Source organism: Herpailurus yagouaroundi, unplaced genomic scaffold (genome assembly GCF_014898765.1).
Source record: "Herpailurus yagouaroundi ecotype Mexico unplaced genomic scaffold, PumYag 29, whole genome shotgun sequence".
NCBI lineage: Eukaryota > Metazoa > Chordata > Mammalia > Carnivora > Felidae > Herpailurus > Herpailurus yagouaroundi.
The window spans coordinates 40,510,080-40,529,921 of NW_024412377.1; the positions used below are offsets into that span (position 1 = coordinate 40,510,080).

General features: G+C 42.9%; 1 protein-coding gene and 1 long non-coding RNA gene across 2 annotated transcripts in view; one reads left to right on the forward strand and one right to left on the reverse strand.

Moving 5' to 3' along the window:
• Positions 1–19,842, reverse strand: part of LOC121044591 (uncharacterized) — a 122,410-nt gene that overhangs the window by 63,326 nt on the left and 39,242 nt on the right. The window lies entirely within an intron of this gene.
• On the forward strand, positions 18,129–19,691 carry HSPB3 (heat shock protein family B (small) member 3). Its single transcript, XM_040496902.1, has one exon. The coding sequence runs from the start codon at positions 18,446–18,448 to the stop codon at positions 18,917–18,919; it is 474 nt and encodes a 157-aa protein (XP_040352836.1). The 5' UTR covers positions 18,129–18,445; the 3' UTR covers positions 18,920–19,691.

Here is a 19,842-nt window from a genome sequence, read left to right on the forward strand (position 1 = left end):
AAAAAGTATGAAAACATTTGTGTCCCATGTGAATGCTCACAGAGAGTGACCTCTGCAGAAGAGGATTTTAGTAATCAGGTGGATGGGATGACCCATCATGTGGATACCAGTCAGACTCTTTCCCACCCAATGGGCTTCCTTTACCCAAGGGGCTTATGGCAAAGGGGCCATAGTGGTGGATATGGATGTTATGCATGGGCTCAGCAACATGGACTTCCACTCACCAAGGCTGACCTGGCTCTGGCTACCACTGAGTGCTCAATCTGCCAGCAGCAGAGCTCAACACCAAAACCCTGATGTGGCACCATGTTCCACAGACAGGTTGATTATATTAGACCGCTTCCAAAATGGCAGCACTTTGTTCTCACTGGAACACATGCTTACTCTGAAGACAGATTTGTCTTCCCTGCATACAATATTTTTGCCAAACTACCATCCATGGATTAATAGAATGCCTTACCCACCGTTATGGTACTCCACACAGCATTACTTCTCATCAGAGAAGTCACTTCACAGCACAAGAAGCACAGCAATGGGCCCATTCTCAGGGAATTCACTGGTTTTACCATGTTTTCCACCATACTGAAGCATGTGGCATAACAGAATGGGGGAATGGCCTTTTGAAGACCCCATTACAGTGCCAGCTAGGTAACAATACCTTGAGGGCTGAGGAAAGGTTTTTCATAAAGCTATGCTCTGAATCAGCATCCAATATATGGTGTTGTTTCACCAACAGCCAAGATTCACAAGTCCAGGGTTGGGGGTGGGGGGGAACTGGGAGTGGCACAACTTGCTATTACCACTACTGCCTCACTAGCACAATTTTGCTTCCTTTCCCACAACTTTATTGTGTGCTGGCCTAGAGGTCATAGTTCCAGAAGGAAGAATCCAGAGGCTCTCACCAGGCCACACACAATGATTCCACTGACCTGGAAGTTAACACTGCCACCTGGCCACTTTGGGCCCCTCATGCCTCTGAGTCAATAAGTAAAGAAGGCAGTAACTGACTGGGGTGACTGATTCTGACTGGAATCCTGCTCCATAATGGAGGTAGGAGAGCATGTCTGGAATACAGAAGATCCCTTATGGAAACTCTTTAATGTTACCAAGCCCTGTGATTGAGATCAGTGGAAAACAAAATCCAATCCAGGTGAAACTACTGATGGTCCAGACCTTTTAGTAAAGATTGGGTTACCCTCCCAGGTAAAGAACATCAATCAGCTGAAGTGCTTGTTGAAGGCAAAAGGAATACAGAATGGGTAGTGGAAGAAGATAGTTATGTATACCAGTTACAGAAATAAGGCCTGTAATTGTCATGAATTATTTCCTCCTCATTTTACTATAGATACATTTGTGTGTGTATATGAATGTACATATGTACATGTGTGTGTATCTTTTTTTCTTTTCTCATCCCCTTTTGATATAACAAAAGATATCTTGATTTTACATATCAAATATTCAGTATCCAAGTATTGTTAATTTTACATCAGAGTAATTAAGTTATAGGAGATCAAGGAGAAGAATAAACATCATTCAAGGACTTTACCTGCTCTTCTGGGAAAGGGGTTAGTGCTTTGTGGTTATATATAGGATAGTTGTATCATGTTAATTATGGAATTATGGAATTAATGGAATTGTGGAATTCTTATTATCTTCATTTGGAGATTAAGTATGGTTTAAGGAGATGCATATGAAGGTCAAATTGACAAAGGGTGAATTTGTGATTGTTAATTTTATGTGTCAACTTGGCTGGCTATGGGGTGCCCAGATTAAACATTATTTCTGGACGTGTCTGTGAGAGTGATTCTGAATGAGATTAGCATTTGAATTGGTAGACTCAGTAAGGTAGATCACCCACCTCATTGTGGGTGGACATCACCCAATCCATGGAAGACATGAACAGAACAAAAGGCAGAGGAAGAAGGAATTCACTCCCTTTTTTTCCTGACTCATTGTGAGTTGGGACATCTTATCTCTTCTTCTGCCCTTTGGGATTGATACCAACAGCTTCCCTGATTCTCAGGCCTTTGGACTTGGACTGAATTATATCACTAGCTTTTTCTGGGCCTCCATTTTACAGACAGTAGATGGGGGGACTTCATAATCATGTCAGCCAGTTCCTCACAATAAATCTCGTTGCATACATACACACATATATGTATTCATACACAAATGTGTGTGTATATGTGTTATATAGATATTATACATATTTCATAGATAATCTGCTATTGGTTCTGTTTCTCTGGAGAACCCTAAGTTAGGAACTAGACCTATATAACGACTCTCTGGTTGAAAGAAAATAAACCATTGTTAACTATCTCAAGTAAAAAGTGAGTAATTTGTAAAAGTGTGCCAGGCTGGTTTTTTTTGTTTGTTTGCTTGTTTTTAACGGAACAATGCAGTTAGGCGAGTAGACTGGTGTATTTCGTATCTGCTACTGTGTAACAAACTGCCACAAACTTGATGGCTTAAGCAACACAAGTTTACATTCCTGTGGCTCAGGAATCTGGGTGCAGATGAGTTGGAGCTCATGGGCTACAATCAGTGAGTCAGCGGGGGCCCTCAAAGCATAGGACCCTTCTCCATCCTCCTGTTGTTGTTTATTGGCAGAGTTCGGTTCCTTAAAGCTGTAGCACTGAGGTCGCAGCTCCTGGAGGACAGTCCTCTCCATGGGCAGTTCACAGCGTGATGTTTGCTTTCTTCCTTGAGCCAGCAGGTGCATCTCTGCTGTTTTTAAGGTTTTTTAGCCCAATTAAGCTGGGCCCACCAGAGATAATGTCCTTTTTAACTAAAAATAAACTGATTTAGGGGCCTTAATTACATCTATACAATCCCTTTCATCATATAACATAATAAATCATAGGAGAGATACCTCATAGTCATGGGTCCACCTTAAGAAGGAGGGTGTTACATAGGTACATGCCAGGGGCAGCAATCTTAGGGACCATTTAGAATTCTGTCCACCACAAATGGACTCAATGTGAGTGCTGGAAAACTGACAAAATATCCTTCCCTTCGACATTACCTCTTTCTCTCACAATGTACCCCCTTCAGATTCTCCAAATTATCAAGGAAGGGCTTTGGCCTAACTGGGTTGGATGTCCAACTCTGGTTCAATTAACTGCGGCCAGGGGTATGGTTTCATGTATACAATGGCCCCCGGGGGCCTACGAGTGTGGTTGGAAAGCTAGGGGTGGTGCTTGGAAGATAACCCTAAGAGATTTACCTCCTGCTGTCTTTTATTCCACAAAAGGATCTTCTTCTGGAGGGTGGGGCAGAGTATAGAGTGAAAATGTCCCCTGGGCAGGAATGAGAGTACTTGTGAGCTCTTTTGTGGCACTCTAGAACTTGCCCAAAGTGAAATGTATCGTAAACTAGGCTATGTTTTATGCATGCCACATTCAGCAAATCTAAACAATGCAAAATTGAAATAAAAACTTATCTAGAGTGATAGTGGAGGAATGGGGAGTGACTGTTAATGGGCACAGGGTTTTGTTTTGAGGATTATGAAAACGTTCTAAAATTGGTTTATGTATATTCCAGCATGGACTGTAGAAATGACCGAGACACAATGAGCACCCTTAGCCTCCAGCCTGAAGTCTCTAAATACTGTTACCCCATTAAAGATGGTCTCTTTGTGGGGCACCTGGGTGGCTTAGTCGGTTCGATGTCCAACTTTGGCTCAGGTCATGATCTCGTCGTGGTTTGTTGGTCTGAGTCCTGTATCGGGCTCTGTGCTGACAGCTAAGAGCCTGCTTTGGATTCTGTGCCTGATTTCTAGTTCTCTGCCCCTCTCCCACTCATGCTCTATTTCTCTCTCTCTGTCTCAAAAATAAATAAGCATGAAAAAAAATTAAAAAAAAAAAAAGATGGGCTCTTTGGGGTAATGGCTTATTTCAACATTAAAAAATTTTGTTTAATCTTGATTTATTTTTGAGAGGGGGGAGGGGCAGAGAGAGAGAGACAGAGGATCTGAAGTGGGCTCTTCACTGAAAGCAGAGAGCCCGATATGGGGCTCAAACTCATAAACCATGAGATCATGACCTGAGCCAAAGTCAGATGCTTAACCCGCTGAGTCAGCCAGGCACCCTGGTAATGGCTTATTCCAGGTTTGGGTCACAGAAGGCATCAGATGAGTCTGATATGTCTTGCATCACAAAGCAAGAGTTTATAAATTCATGGGATCATGCGACAGGTTTGGCCAGTTTTAGTTCCTTCACATTGGCTACAGAGTTGTGTGTTTTGGCTTGGCCACATATGTGCCTATCAGAGGGAGTAAAACAGTGGAAAGCGTTATTACTTAGGCACCCAGGAAGTCCTGCAGATGATGTTGGAGACTGGGCTTGGAGATGTTGCCTGTGCCTGCTGGGTCGCTGTGAGGGGCTGTGGAGTTATGCTTTACCTGTCTAGTGACGCTGTGCGCCTTTTTTCAATTCTGTTCCTCCCAGTCCCTACTTCTGTTCCTCCCATTCCACACTTCATGGAGTTTTACTCTCTCAGATACACTGTACATCTGTTTGTGTGTCCTTTGAAGGGCCACAGACCATAGTAATATCTAAGATTTTTCCACCTTCCCCCACATTTCCCGTCAAGAATCAATTTTTGCCTGCTAGGGGTTGATATCACACATGCTCTACATACTGTAGTGCATTTTTACTGGCAAGTATGGAGAATATGGGCATTCCTAAACTTGTAAGACATGGAAGCCCAGAAAGGGCCAAGGTCAGTATACTCCATTATTGGGAATCAAAGCCAAATCTTCTCTGGTAGAGACCTTGGGCCACTGTGACAAAGAAACAGCAAGATAGATTTCAGGCTCTTCTCTCCCACAGGTATTGATGCCCAGAGGTCTTGAACCATAGGTGTTGACCCTGAATATATCTCCTGCATGCTAATGCCTACCTCAGGGTCAACTGCCTGGGAATACACATGTCACAACTGAGTCTGTTGTTGACTTATTACTTCTGAGCATCGTGGTAGTGGGCAAAACCTTATCACCATGAATACTTGCTGGGTCTCTTTCATTGCCCTCCAGAGCCCCTCTCCCTGTTCTGTGCTCAGGGAGATTGACCACATGGATTGCACCAATGAGCGCCTTGTCTCCGGTTTCCTGAGAGGCTTGGCCAATCAGAGGCACTGAGGTTGGAGGGGGATGAGGTGAGAGTAGTTTTTCTCCCAGCTCCTCCTCCCTCAGGTCGCAGTAGTCTGCCTGTTTCTAGTAAGGGCCCACGCTCCTGTCAGCTGGGCCTCTCTACAGCCCTCACCCTCAGTTTTAGTAGCTATCTCCTCTCTTTGGCTTCTTCAGGCCTAAAGCTTATAAGAGCTTCCTGCTTTTGCTAGCCCCAAGGGCATCACATTATCTCTGTGCTTCTCCTCAATTCTGCCCACCTCTATCGTAGTCCATTTTTTGGACTCTCCTTAAATCACTCAGCTTGCAGATGACACATTTCCTGCTGGGAACCGGGCTGACACACCTAATGCAGTGACCTGAATAAGGAAAGGGGCTTTGAAATCTGGGGAAACATTTCAGTGGGTAAAGGTCAGTGGGATGTGTGTGTTTGCAGGAAGGGTAGGGAGGAGAAGGAGATGCAGGTGGTGAGTGTGTAAAGATGGGTTTTGCGCATACAGTCTTCTTGAAGGCGGTAGGAGTATAAAAGTCTGCACTCTTCAGGGGTTGGGAGAAGTAATGCACAGTGTTGTGAGAAGTGAATGTAACACATTTCATAAAAGCACATGCCATAACTACCAAGATGTTATCACAAGGAGGTGCTTAAGAGATGGCTAGATTGTTGCAATGCTGCTTGGTGACACAGTAAAGTTAATGTTTTGTAGAAGAAATGAACACTTGAGTGTTTACTCTGAGCTAGTGTGCTGATACAACACTGTACTTGAGGAGACCATCTGCTGTCTTGGCATCCTTCCATCTATGAAGCCCATGAATTTGCCATGAGATGGTGCCTTTTGCTGTGGGACTTAGAAAAAGACATCATCAGAATAGTCAGTCCACTGTGAGGGCTCTTGTCTGACACGTATAGAGGTAAATAAACCATTGGGTTGTGTTCTGTCCTTTGATTATTACTGACAAATTGTTGTAGGTGGTAAGTTTCTAATACACATTTTCATTAATCACCACTGGACATTACACATAAAGTACTAAGCATGGGTTCCACACATGTATACAACCCACACATCCAGTTTCTTAGTGGTCTCTCCAGTTCCCCCTGTGACCAATAAGCTAATGCTTTACATGCATACATGCTTTTATTTTTATGTAGAAGACACAGAACTGTGTCTGGTACCTACAAGATACTCTGCATATGAACCGTTTTGGTGTTCTAAGAATCCAGTGGGGCGGATACTAAGGAACTTCTTCCGGTTAGGAGTGGAGTCAGGATTTGCACTTAGACAACCCGCTTGGCAGCTTGTGTTCTGACTGTCATGCAACACTTCCTCTCATCGGGTTTGAATAGATGGGCCATGAACATGGGAACACAGAACAGTAGTTGTCTAAGCCTTCCTTCTTCCTCCAAGAGGCCCTTCAAAGAGAATTTTCTGAGTCTAGGCTATAGAAATACCATCTTGAGTTTTATTTTTTTTTTCCATCTATGAGATATAAGATCTTGCTTACCCTCTGTTTTACAAATGACACAGCTTAGCCAAGCATGTCCCTCTAGAATTCCCAAGGCCAGGGAGATGGCCCAGGAAGTTGCTTGTGAATTTGATGGACCCCAGGAAGATCCTTCTGTCCCAAAATATGTCTCTAATAGCCTGTATTTTGTCTGAAATACTCTTTCTTAGAGTTAGTGCTTCAAGTCATGGACTCATTGGGGTCTTGAGCCCCACTATGAATAACCAAAGATCTTTTGCCAGTAGGTTTTTTCTTTTTAAAGGCTAACAGAAACCTATTCAGACTAGCTCTAGAAATAGAGATAATTGTATCCAAATGACACGAATATTGTTTCCCAGAGCACAAGATTACCAAGCAGCTTGGGAATTGGTTCTTAGCAATTTTTTGGTTTCTAGGGAATTCCTAACAGCAAGGAAAATATTCTCTCTGAGGTTGTGTGCATCCTTGTTTCTGCTATTCCTTACAGAGGAAAGAGAGTGAGGCAGAAATACAGACTGACCTTCTCTGCCTTGGCCCTCTCATGGAAGGAAATGACCACTTCAACCCTATGCACACTTCAGTCCAAGGGTTTATAAGGGTTTGTCTCAGAATCTTGATTCCATATCCCCTAGAGAACATGCTTGGCTCAGCTCTTGTCAGGGGTCCACCCTGGGTCCAGTCACCTGGACTGTGGATGAGGCCACATAGCAGTTGCCCAGCTATGGGTGCCATTGGATCAGACATTCAGAGAAGGGGACATACAAAGCAGGTCTTCCAAGAGTGTGGGGGAATAATGTAGAAACATGGGAATCTCTCCTACAGCATCATGAGGATGAATACCTATTAATTAACTCCTCCTATCTGATGGCCCTCAGATAAAAAATGTGCTTTTGAGGCACTGCTGAAGATAAGGTAATCCTGGATGGTACTGTGAAATGGATAGGAAGGGAGTTGCCGGGTTCAGAAGTGGTGCACAAGGAGGAAAATGATCACGTTTTGGAGAGCACTCTGGCAGGCGAGATATATATGTATATGTGTGTGTGTGTGTGTGTGTGTGTGTATATATGTATACACACACACACACACACACACACATATGTATAAAATCAGCATACTCCCTAAGTCTTTTCTGTTTTTCTTTTTCTTTTCTCCTTCATATTTTTTTTTTAATTTGAAGGAGACCTTATAAGTTTAGTGCAGTCCCTCGTTCTCTTTTCCAGTTGAAAATGAGGTTTATGAGTTTACAATGATCTTCCCGGGGTTACAAAGCTAATTAGGATCCTGGCTTCTATCTCTGCACCTCACTGCTGGTTCTTCATGCTACTCTCCACCCTACTATGTCCAATCCTGCATTTTCTTTAATGCGACATCCTTATCTGACCTCTCAGTTACACCATGTTGTGGCAGAAATATCTCACAACCCCCCAGGAACCATTTGTGAGCAAGCTGTAGAAATTCCAATTTCCTTGGAATTTCCCTCAGGTTAAAAAAGCAGGCTTGAGTTTCTCAAGCTTAGTTGCTCAGCTACTAAAAAGTAATGTTAATACCACCAAAGGGCTTAAAAACAAATTGTGGAAAAGGGGAAAAAAATCATTTGATCTTAGCTGATAAAGACAGTCCTGGTGTGATAGTGCAGCTTTAGTACATTCCTCCCAGGGTCTGGTTTGGTCTGAACCTTATCTGCACAGAATTAGTGGCTTGTAGAGTTACCCAGTAACATCTTATATTTGCCAAGACCTTGATTAATGTTTAAAGAAATATGGGCAATGTTACGTGCTATTCTTTTAAAAATAGCCACTACTGACCGAAATGGGTCGGCTTTCCCCTCAAAGAGCTTCATTCCTCTTGTGTGTTACAAATAATAATATCTAACATTTGTTGAGCACTTCCTATGTGTTGGGTTCTATTCTAAGTGTTTGATATTACTTCTAATCCTCAAAACATCCTTAGGAGGTATATGTATTTTTCCCATTTTCCTGGCATAGAAGAAATTAAGTCTTAGAAAGGTTCTGACTTGCCCTGGAGCAAATGGAGTGAGGAATCAATATAGGTTTTTATGTTCCTAAAAACAGTTCCTTTAATCACACTACTATTATGCCTCTTTAGGTATATTTATGTAGAATCAGCACAGTTTACGCTTGGCAGTTTTCAATCAGAAAGCAAGGGTTAAACATTTATTCTTTAAAAATTTCCCAATCTTCATCTTGCTCCCCCCCTCCCAATAAGAATGAACTAAAACCTTCAAAGGTTAGACCAAAGAGTACAACGGGTTTAGTGTATGAGGACTTTTATTTGGAATATGAAGTCAAAAGGCAAGATGAATAAGAATTGCTCGTTTAGAATTTCAGATAAGTTTTCTCTTATCAGTGTAATTCTAGTCTTTCCCACCAGAGGGCAGTTATCACATAAAAATATGCAACCCCTCTTGGCTTCACTTTCCGACCACCAAGTCACATCACATCTGGATTTAGTTTTACAGCTCAGTACAGATCCTGAGAAGATCTCTGCTTATTTCAAGTCTGAAGCTAATATGTCATGCTTTGCTTTTTTTTTTTCTTGCCTAGCAACTGAAAGGAGTCTCTGATATCTTAGAAAACATCTCTTCAAATGGGAGTGCTAATGCGGGCCAAAGACAGATGCTTGTAGATGTCCTATTTTGGAGGTAAAAATCTTGTACCAAACACTCAATGACAGTCAAAAGCATTCTTCTGTGTCCACTATTTTATACTTTATTTCACTTAAATACCATTTGGTTTCAGTAAACTGTATTGCTCAAAAAAATTAGATTTATATGCTTTTTCATGAGGATTCTAAAGATTAGCAGAGAAAAATGACTGAAGTTTTTGATACAAAACAAATAACTTTTCAAGTTTCCAGCCTTGTGATCTAGAAAGGCAACTGCAAACACTTGTATTTATTGATAACTTAGCACAATGCCTTATGGAGAAAGTGTTTTATGGCCAGAATCAAATCCAATCTTCCCAACATCCTTGGGAGGTATGTTTTGTCACTACACCCCCATTGTAGAGACAAAGAAATTGCAATATACTCAGGTGAAGTAACACGCCAAAGGATTCCCCCCTATTCCATGTTCTTAACCACCATGAAGTAGTAGATTTGTTAGAGATTAGATGGGCCCAAGTGAACAGACACATGGTTCAAGATCAATGGTGCTCAGAAAATCAATGGTGCTTAGAATCTCCTGGTGCTCATAAAATCAATGTCCAGAAAAGGAGGATGAGGTGTGGTGGTTAGGCTACCTGGCTGTTCTCACTGGCTGCACTGCAGGCTCCACTATGTCCAAGGGCACAGCCACTTGGGCAATGGTTACAGACCATGATTCCATGGCAGGCAATGATCCCAGGTGGTGTCTGAACTCAGAAGACAGACAGTCTGGCAGGAGCCTGGCTAGCAGGTGGAGAGCACAGAAACTAGGATCCATGCCTACAGAAAGAACAGGTGGGCTCCAAAGAGGTACCCTAGCCCTAGCCATGGGTTAAGATTCAGGACAGGGTCCAGGCCCTAAGAAGGGCTGTGGAAGTTGGCAGGGGAGAAATCAAAGTGAGGAGAGAATCTTGGCCAATGTTCAGCCTTACACATTGGGCTAACTCCCAGAGTAAGAAGGGCTCTGATTTGGAATTTGGCTGGAGACTCAAGAGGGCAGGCCAATACCCAGTTGTGTAGTTATGCCCCAGGGTCTGGGAAGGTTGGCTTCACTGCAACAGTGAACTGAGGCTATTGGTAAGTCATTTGCCTTGGCTACAGTGGATTCAGCAACATAAGCAGTGATGAGCCTGACAGTGGGTACATTGATGAATCCAGCAAGAAGGACTCGGGGAAGGCAGGGTAAACATAGTTGGGGTTCATTCTGAATCTGCACTTCTTCCCCTAGCATGCCCATTCCTGAGCACTGCCAGATAAACCTGATTCCAGGATGATAACTCCCATCAGGAACCATAAGCTGTCTCTTCAGACTTGTGGACCTGAAGGGTCATGAGCACATAGAAACCAAATGAATGAGTAGAATCTTTCAAAGCATTTCTCATTCACTAGCTCTTGAACACCTGCTCTATGTCCCATGATTCTTAGCATAGTACCTAGCTTCATAATGTGTAAAATTAGACCCAGGAGTTTATAACAAAGGTGCAGGTTGAACCTCAAACCCAGCAAGTGCAGGACGATTATTTTCTGCTGAAATTATGTGGGCAGTCAACAGGGAGAGGGAGTGTTGTGCCTTAAAGGAAGGACATCAGAGCATCAGCAGTAAGATGAGGATGAGGACATCCGTATAGTTTGCTGTGACTGTTGTAACAAATGACCAAAAACTGTGCAGCTTACCTACAGGTGTTTACCCTCTCCCAGTGCTGGAGACCAATGGTCCAACAGCAGGGCTGACTCCCTCTGGATGCTCCTGAGAAGAATCCATTCCTGACCTCTTCCAGTGTCTAGTGGCTGCTGGGATTCCTTGGCTTGCGGCCACATCACTCAAATCTTAATAAGATCAGCATCTGCAATCTCTCTCTGCTCCATGTTCTTTGTGCTCAGCTTTCTCCTCTGTGTATATGTGTATGGAATCTCCCTCTGCCTTTCTCTTATAAAGACACCTATGGTGGCATTTGGGGCCCAGGATAATCACCTCATGTCAACACCTTTAATTTAATCACATCTGCAATGTCTTCACCAAGTAAGGGAGCATTTACAAATTCCAGGGATTAGGACGTGGCCATCTTTTGGAAGACCATGATTCAGCATCCCATTATTATATTATTAAAGCATCTCAAATGAAAGAAATAGCATGAGGGGGGAAAAAGCAGGAGTGCTTGGAGGACAACAGAGCAGTTAGTCTAGAGGATAGGGACCATCCAGAGCAACCCTCCCCACCTATCTTTTTGGTCCTATTGGTGGGGGCCTTGAATCTCAGACCAAAGAGTTTGGAATATATGATGAAGGAAATCCTATAATGTAGCTTTAGACAGAATTGTCAAGATCAGATTGTATGACTGCAACAGTTTTCCCTTAAGAGAGCTTTAAACCACTGCAAGTACTTGATCAGAGGAAGGATGATGCCATCTAAGCTGTGTCTTAGGAAGACTGCCTTCTCTGGCCTCTCAAACCCTGTTAAAATGTAATAGTGCTTCTTAAGGCTCCTATATAAAGTATAAACTCCCTAATGGGAGTTTGGCTCCAAAGCTAACACTGCAGAGCTGACTCCAGCCTACAAGATTGTAAAGAGGTCCAGTCAAATATCCCTTCAAACATCCTGGGTGCACGTTCCAATGTGTCCATCCCTTTATCTCCTTCCAGACTGCTGCTACAGTCTGTTGTCATCTCATGACTGCTTCTCCAGGCAGCAGAGGTCCTTGGCTCTGGTTTACCCAAAGCATGCATACAGCCCCTTTTCTTAATTCCCCCAAAGCCTAGTTGATAGCAGGCTCCAAAGTGGAACAAAACCTTATTCATGAATTCTTCAAAAGAAATGTTTAAGACATGATATTGGCCATCTAGTTCTCAGCTCTATCAGCCATGCCCCCTCAGAAACCCTTGCCAACCAGCTCTCTCCTTTCCAGCAGACTATTGGTCAATTTTCTTAAAAGCATCTTATTGAAACAAAACAAGCCTTTCAGAGCTTATGCCAGCCTCAAGGAAATTATTTCCACCCCCTCCCACCTGGCTCCTTGAAATTGTAGTCTGTATGCAATATTCACTCCCCGACCCACTGGACTTTCACTTCTGCCCCTACCTTGCCTCTGACTCTCCCCTTAGTTACGTCAGAGACACCCTTGCTCCTAAATCTATGCTTCCATTCTTATCTTCCTTAACCTCTTTATCCTTTGACATGAGCCATGCTGTTTGACCTTCCCTTACTTCTCACTTCCCTACCTCCTCAATGTCTCACCACCGCTGTGGGAGAAAAACCAGTTCAGACCATCACAGTCTCTGCAGAGAAGTAATTCATCCCATAAAGATGGTAAACCACCTTGCTTAATAACATAAAAAGTTAACTGTTTTCCAAACTGTGGTTTATGACCAATTGGGGGTACTGAAATCAACTTAGTGAGTTGCAAGACTCAGTGTTAAGCTAAATGGAATTGAATAGAGACCATCAGACTGTATCACATGTAGTAAAGCTAAGTGTTTTGTGCCAGTACGTGCACATGTGTGTTCATTGGGTGGAGGTGCTAACTATATTTCTTATTGTGGGTCCAGTCAGAAAAGTAGGAAGTAAAAAAAGCAAAAAAAAAAAAAAAAAAGTAAAAAAGGCACTTATTTTGGTCTTAATGAAGGTAACTCCTATATTCTAGAATAGAACTTAAACTTTAATTTGGAAGTAAAACAAAACAAAACAAAAATCTTCAGCAGGACTTTTGATTTTAAAGAGACAAAAAATGTCCATCAACTGATGAATGGATAAAGATGTACACACACACACACACACACACACACACACACACACACAACTAGAATATTACTTAGTCATCAAAAGGAATGCAATCTTGCCATATGCAATGATACAGATGGAGCAGAGTGTATTATGCAAAGTGAAATAAGTCAGGCAGAGAAAGACAAATACATGATTTCATTCATATGTGGAATTTAAGAAACAGAAAAGATGAACTTGTGGGAAGGGGAAAAAAAAGAGGGAAACAAACAATAAGAAACTCTTATAATAGAGAACAAACAGAGGTGATGTAGGGAGGCGGGTGGGGGATGGGCTAGATGGGGGATGGGCTAGATGGGTGATGGGCACTAAGGAGGGCACTTGTCAGGATGAGCACTGGGTGTTGTCTGTAAGTGAGGAATCACTAAGTTCTACTCCTGAAGCCAATATAACACTGTCTGTTAACTAACTAGACTTTAAATAAAAAACTTGAAGAAAGCACCCCCAGAATTCTGGTTCACTCCTAGAGCAACTGGTAAAAATTCAAGCAGCTTTGAAAATGTTATTTTGTCCCAACAAAAATGACACACAAGGCCTTCCACGCTCACCTCTCCAGCCTCATGTTCCCACTTTGTCCCCTGGATTCTGCACTGAAGCCACACAGAGTCCTTTGTGTCCTGCAATCACAGAATTCTGGCTCCAGGTCCTGCAACATGCCACTCTGTTGCAGGGAACACTCCAACTCCCCCCTTACCTTCCCTGCCCAAAGCTTCATCTGCCCCACTCCATCATCCCTCTCATCCAGGTTGAGAGACCGCTCTTTCTAGGGAACCTTCTTAGACTCCAAGCCTAGCTGTTACTGGACTCCTCAAATGAGCCCCTATGCATGGGGGTCTGGATGAGCAATTCATGAAGCCAACTACGGCACTCTTTCCCACCTGTTTTATTATTGCAGCGCCCCCCCCCAGGGTATTTTAAAACATTTTTTCATCCAATTCTTGTCCTTCTCCCCCATGAAAATTTAATATCACAGATACACCATGTGTCTGTTTGTGTACTGTGGGCCTTTGGAGGGCCAGGAACCATTATCTAATGGCTAAAATTTTACATAATCTTAAATTATATGCAATTTTTTCTCTATAAGGACCAATTTTTGTCCCCTTGTGGGTGACATTGCCCCCGTAGAGAATGCATGGAATTGAATAAAACTCCGCTGGTCCTCTTGAAAGGGCTAAGAAAAAAAAACAACAGTGCACTCTTTCCTGATGAGAAGCTTATGTCAAATGCTGAATAGGTGAAGGAAGGTAAAGGTGAAGTACAGACTTAGCAATGAGGCTGACCGACCTAACCAAAGGCAGAGTCGGTGGTAGGGCAGAAGTCACTCTGCAGCAGTGTGGAGGGTGACAACTGAATACAGACCACAAATCCAAGGACATGGGCTGTGAAGGGATGAGAATAACCAGCTCAAAGGTGACAGAAGGTCTAGGAGGTCTTGTTTTAAAAAGATGGGGCACACTTGATTTCAGGCTGATGGAGCATGGATTCTGAGAGACTGGAGAATACCCAGGAAGGGGTAACTGGCTGGATGAAAGCCCAGAGGAGGGGGGAGGGGACAAGGGAATCATAAGCAAGGCAAAGAGTCTCCTCTCTTTCTGACATGTCTGGGTATCAACGTAGAAGGGCCTCAGGGGAAGTCATTTCATCTGGGAGAGTGAGACCAGTACCCAAGGGAAAGCCTGAGGAGTGGAAGACATTTGCAGTATCCACTTTGGAGAAATAGGAGAAGCTGGTCGAAGTACACAGAAGGATGGCCCAGTGGCATCAAGGGCCAACTGAAATAAGTACAAAGTCTGTAGCAGTTTGACGTTTTTTTCCCTATAGTTTTCCAGGCACTATCTTAGGTGCTGGGGATACAGTAGCAAACCCTAAGTTTCTTTTCTTTCTTTTTTAAGTTTATTTTTGAGATTGAGAGAGAGAGAGACAGAGTGCAAGTTGGGGAGGGGCAGAGAGAGAGAGGGAGACACAGAATCCGAAGCAGGCTCCAGTCTCTGAGCTGTCAGAACAGTCTGATGTGTGATGCAGGGCTCCAACTCACAAACCATGAGATCATGACCTGAGCCGAAGTCAGACACTTAACCGACTGAGCCACCCAGGTGCTCCATGAACCCTATGTTTCTGACCTCAAACTGCCATTGTCTGCCTTCCCCAACTGGAATATAAATTCATAAGTAGGATGGCTTTACATACTGGTAATGGTGATGAAGATAAAAATAGAGTACTGTAATGCAGTGACAGATGGAAGATCCTACTGGATGGTCAGGAAAGGCCTGTCTGAAGAGATGACCTTTGACCTGAAGCCTGAATGGTACAAAAAGGGCAACCTTGAGACATTCTGAGAGTGGAACTTTCAAAGAAAAAGGGACTCCAGCACAACAAGCCTGAGGAAGAAACAGACTGTAGTATTCAAGGACAGACAGTGTGGGCGAATCATAGGATCAAGGGAGAGAGGTGAGGAGGAGGTCAGCAGGGACCAAGTACTGCTGAGCCTTGAATAGCTGGGGGGTTAGGGGTGCCAATAACCTGCACAGTTGAAAATCCAAGTATAACTTTTGACTCCCCCAAAACTTAACTACTAATAGCCTTCTGTTGACTGGAAGCCTTACCCATAACATAAACAGCTGATTAACACATATTTTGCATGTTGTACCTATTATACTGTGTTCGTACAATAAAGTAAGCTAGAGAAAAGAAAATGTTATTAGGAAAATCACAAGGAAGAGAAAATAGTACTAGACTGTATTTATAGAAAAAACAAAAACAAAAAAACCCATGGCCGAGAGACAGTAGGGCAAGAGTTGGGGCAGAAAGACCAGTTTGGAAGCCTGGTAGATTCTCCAGAGGGAGAAAGGGCCAAGGTAGTTGATGAGGAGTGGGGGGCAGTTCTGGGGTGGGCAGGGTCAAAGGGCAGTTTTTGGCAAATGCTGGGAGAAGTCTTGGATGTTGCATCAGATGCTCATGCCTAACCCAGGCAACTCACACAATCCCACTTGGAAACACCACTCACATCCGGTCCTCCTTACCTATTTTAGAGGTCTCTGGAGGCAAGAAACTGTAAGATTAATTGGATACATTTTCCTCTGACCACCCTAACAGAATTTTTTTAAGAGTTTATTTTTTAGGCAGTTTTAGTTTTAAGATTTTCAGTTTTAATTTTTAAATAGGCTTTCTTTTTTACAGCAGTTTTTTAGAGCAGGGTTGGGGGAGGGAGGGATGAACAGATAGAGCACAGAAGATTTTTAGGGCAGTTGAAGCTCCTCTGTATGATACCATAAGAGTGGATACATGCCATTACACATTTTTCTAAATGCACATAATGTACCACACCAAGAGCAAACCCTAATGTCCACTGTGGACTTTGGGTGATCCTGATGTGTCAATGTGGATTCACCAGTTGTAACAAATGTACCTCTCTGGTGGGGGATGCTGACAATGGGGGAGGCTGTGCACGTATGCGGGCAGGGGTTATATGAAAAATCTCTGTACCTTTTTCTCAATTTTGCCATGACTATGTCTAGTATTTTAAAGCCAAATCCTTATTATCTTGTCTATTTCCTGCCACGGGCAATGAGCTCAATTCTTACCTCTCAGAGCAGCTCTGATGAAAACACCTCTCAATATTTTATGAGTCAGAGGATGTTGACATGTCTAAAAGAGTACATTTTTCCCTCCAGGGCCACCAACCTGTAAAGTGCAGGTGAAAAAAGCTGAGTGTGCACAGCATTATTAGGGCATGTTCTTAAGTACCCACCAAAATGTCTGTGGAGGTTTTCAGAGTAATAAAAAGGAGCTAAGGGAGATCATTCCCTCCTGTTTTCTGAAGTTTCATTTTTTTAAAAATCTTTCTTTCATTCTAAGAAAATGGATGTGATTTATTTTAACGTTATTTATTTTTGAGAGAGAGAGACAGAGACAGAGACAAAAAGACAGAGAGACAGAGTGAGAGCGGGGAAGGGGCAGAGAGAGAGAGGGGGACATAGACTCCGAGGCAGGCTCCAGGCTCCCAGCTGTCAGCACGGAGCTCGAACCCATGAGCCATGAGATCATGACCTGAGCCGAAATCGGACATTTAACTGACTGAGTCACCCAGGCCCCCCAGAAAATGGATATGATTTTTAAGGAAAGTTATTCCTGAGTCTACCTGATCTAGAAAATACTAACCTCCGTGGAGTGGAAGTTTTCTATATTTTAAGCCTTCTTGTGCATTTGTACGTTAAACACAGTTAGAATAAAAAGCACAAATGTGTTCATAGTGAAAAGCCAATCTCCCTCCAGCCCCTTCCTCCCAATCACTGTCACCATTGCATGAGGTAGCCCTGGCTTCACCACATATCTTTTAGAGAGATTCTATTTATATAAACAAATACCTACTTATACAAAAAACAAAAACAAAAACAAAACCCCATAAATAGTAGCATATCATATGCTGTTTTTACTTAGCACATTTTGGAGATCCTTCTCCAGCAGTGGGTAAAAAGTTGCCTCATTCTTTTTCAAGATAAGTTGAATATAAAGGGTGTGATAGTTAAGAAATTATGGGTCATTTATTTTTGCCACTTTAATAGCGGAGCTACAACTAGATTCATCCTTAACTTTCTGGGCCTAACTATCAAGTAGTTCAACACTTTAACATTTTCCTCTCCCCTGTGGCTTTATTTTCATTACTAAGTTCCTCATTCTATGCCCCACTCAACCCCCATCTGAGGTTTGACATCATTATCTAACTTAGTCGACTGATCTCATTTTTGATGAGTCAAATATAATAAACCCAGATGACTTGGCTCAGATGTCCCTTCAGGACAAGTGATGAAAAAGATGAAAGGAAAGAAAATGTGTAGGACAGAGGGCTGAGAGTTTGGTGAATGTCTGAAATTTGAATATGTGTCTGTGTATCTTAATTCCTAGTCAACTATAGCTACATTCATCCATCCCAGCTTTGCACTTGGAGACAAGGGAGACAGAAGTCTTAGCTCATATTATGAATACACATCTCTGGACTATGGTAAGAAGTCACAGTCCCTTAGATCACTGCAGTTCACAAGGACAGACAGTCAGAAATTCTGTAAATGCTGTTTCTGATTCTAATTCTCCTTTTCTCTTGAGGTAAGCAAAGCAGACACATTTGCCAAGGATAGCTGAGAATGTAAGGGCGATCCTTGCCTGGGCAGCTTCAGCCGGCCGTGTGCTAAATGCAACTTTGAACCATACCCTATAAATAGCCGTTCATTGTCAGCGCGTGTGAAAAGACAAGAGTGGGTGTGCGGCGGTAGGATGCAGGCCTAATTAAGTAGTTGCGTCTGCGCAGGGTTCCAAGCGAAGAGCCGTTGCGACTGATAATCCAGTCAGTAGACAACTGCGAGGGTTTGCTCCTGACGGCACATAGACCGAAGCGAAGCGGTTCAATGCTGGCTTTGACTCCGACCATGGCAAAAATCATCTTGAGGCACCTCATAGAGACTCCGGTGCGCTACGAGGAGGAGTTTGAAGCTCGAGGTTTGGAAGACTGCAGGCTGGATCATGCTTTATACGCGCTGCCGGGGCCAACCACGGTGGACGTGAGCAAAGCCAGGGCGGCCCAGGCTCCTCGGGTGGACTCAGTGGTGGAGATGCCGACCCAAGAAGGCAAGTCCCGCTTCCAGATCCTGCTGGACGTGGTCCAGTTCCTCCCCGAGGATATCATCATTCAGACCTTCGAAGGCTGGCTGCTGATCAAGGCTCAGCACGGAACCAGAATGGATGAGCATGGTTTTATCTCAAGAAGCTTCACCCGTCAGTATAAGCTGCCAGATGGCATTGAGACCAAAGATTTGTCTGCCATCCTCTGTCACGATGGAATTCTGGTGGTGGAAGTAAAGGATCCAGTTGGGACTAATTGACATCAATTCCTGTTCTCACGGTTCCAGGAAGATTAGAATTCAGCCAATGGTACCACAGGGAATGTTTGTGTTAACCACATTTGAAATGGGTTTTGTGAAGATTAAAAGTAGAGACATAGTTCCTGGTATGTTGTGGTTGTTTTTGTTGTTCTCCCTCAGAGAGGAAAATTGTTAAATGTTCCTACCGTTCAAAGCGATGTTATTCTTACACCCGAAACAGTGACAGTTTAGGAGGTGGGTTTCAGACTAGTGAAGACTCAGAATTATTTCCTTGTTACTCCAACAATGCCACAGAATCTGCTTCTGTAATAATTGATGGCAAAAGAACCATACTGATATCTTATCCATTTTATGAAGACTCTTTATATTGCTAAAAAAAAAAGCTGTGATTCCCTTCACTTGGACAAGCTCTTCTTTTCCGTGAATTTTAATTGAAGTGGAACTTTGTAAATATAGAGTGTGAAGGTTAAAATACAGTACTTCGAAATTGGATCTGAAATATATTTATGATTCACTACAGCTGTCACTGCCTTAAACATAATATTGGAATGTTCAGATATGAATTTTATTTTTAAAAAGCTATAAATATGTACCCCATTTTTAAAAAGATGAACTGAATCCTATTTGAATGTATTTTTGACAACAGCGTATGTTCTGTGGCTATTTATGCGATTGTACAAAGATATGTGTTGACTCCTACCCTTATAAGTTCGTATTGAGAAACCACTTTTAAAAGTACAGTTACTGAATTAAAGAGTTTTAATCTGTGTTCTTTGATGCTGTTTAAAAGTTTAGATTTCAGAAGATGGTAAAATGTACTGCATCTGCTCTCTCTGCATAATCCTCGGCTTTAAATAGCCTGGCAGGTCGGGGAGGTTCCCAAGCCTGGGCTCCCACAGGGGGCTAAGTTTCTACAGTGCACT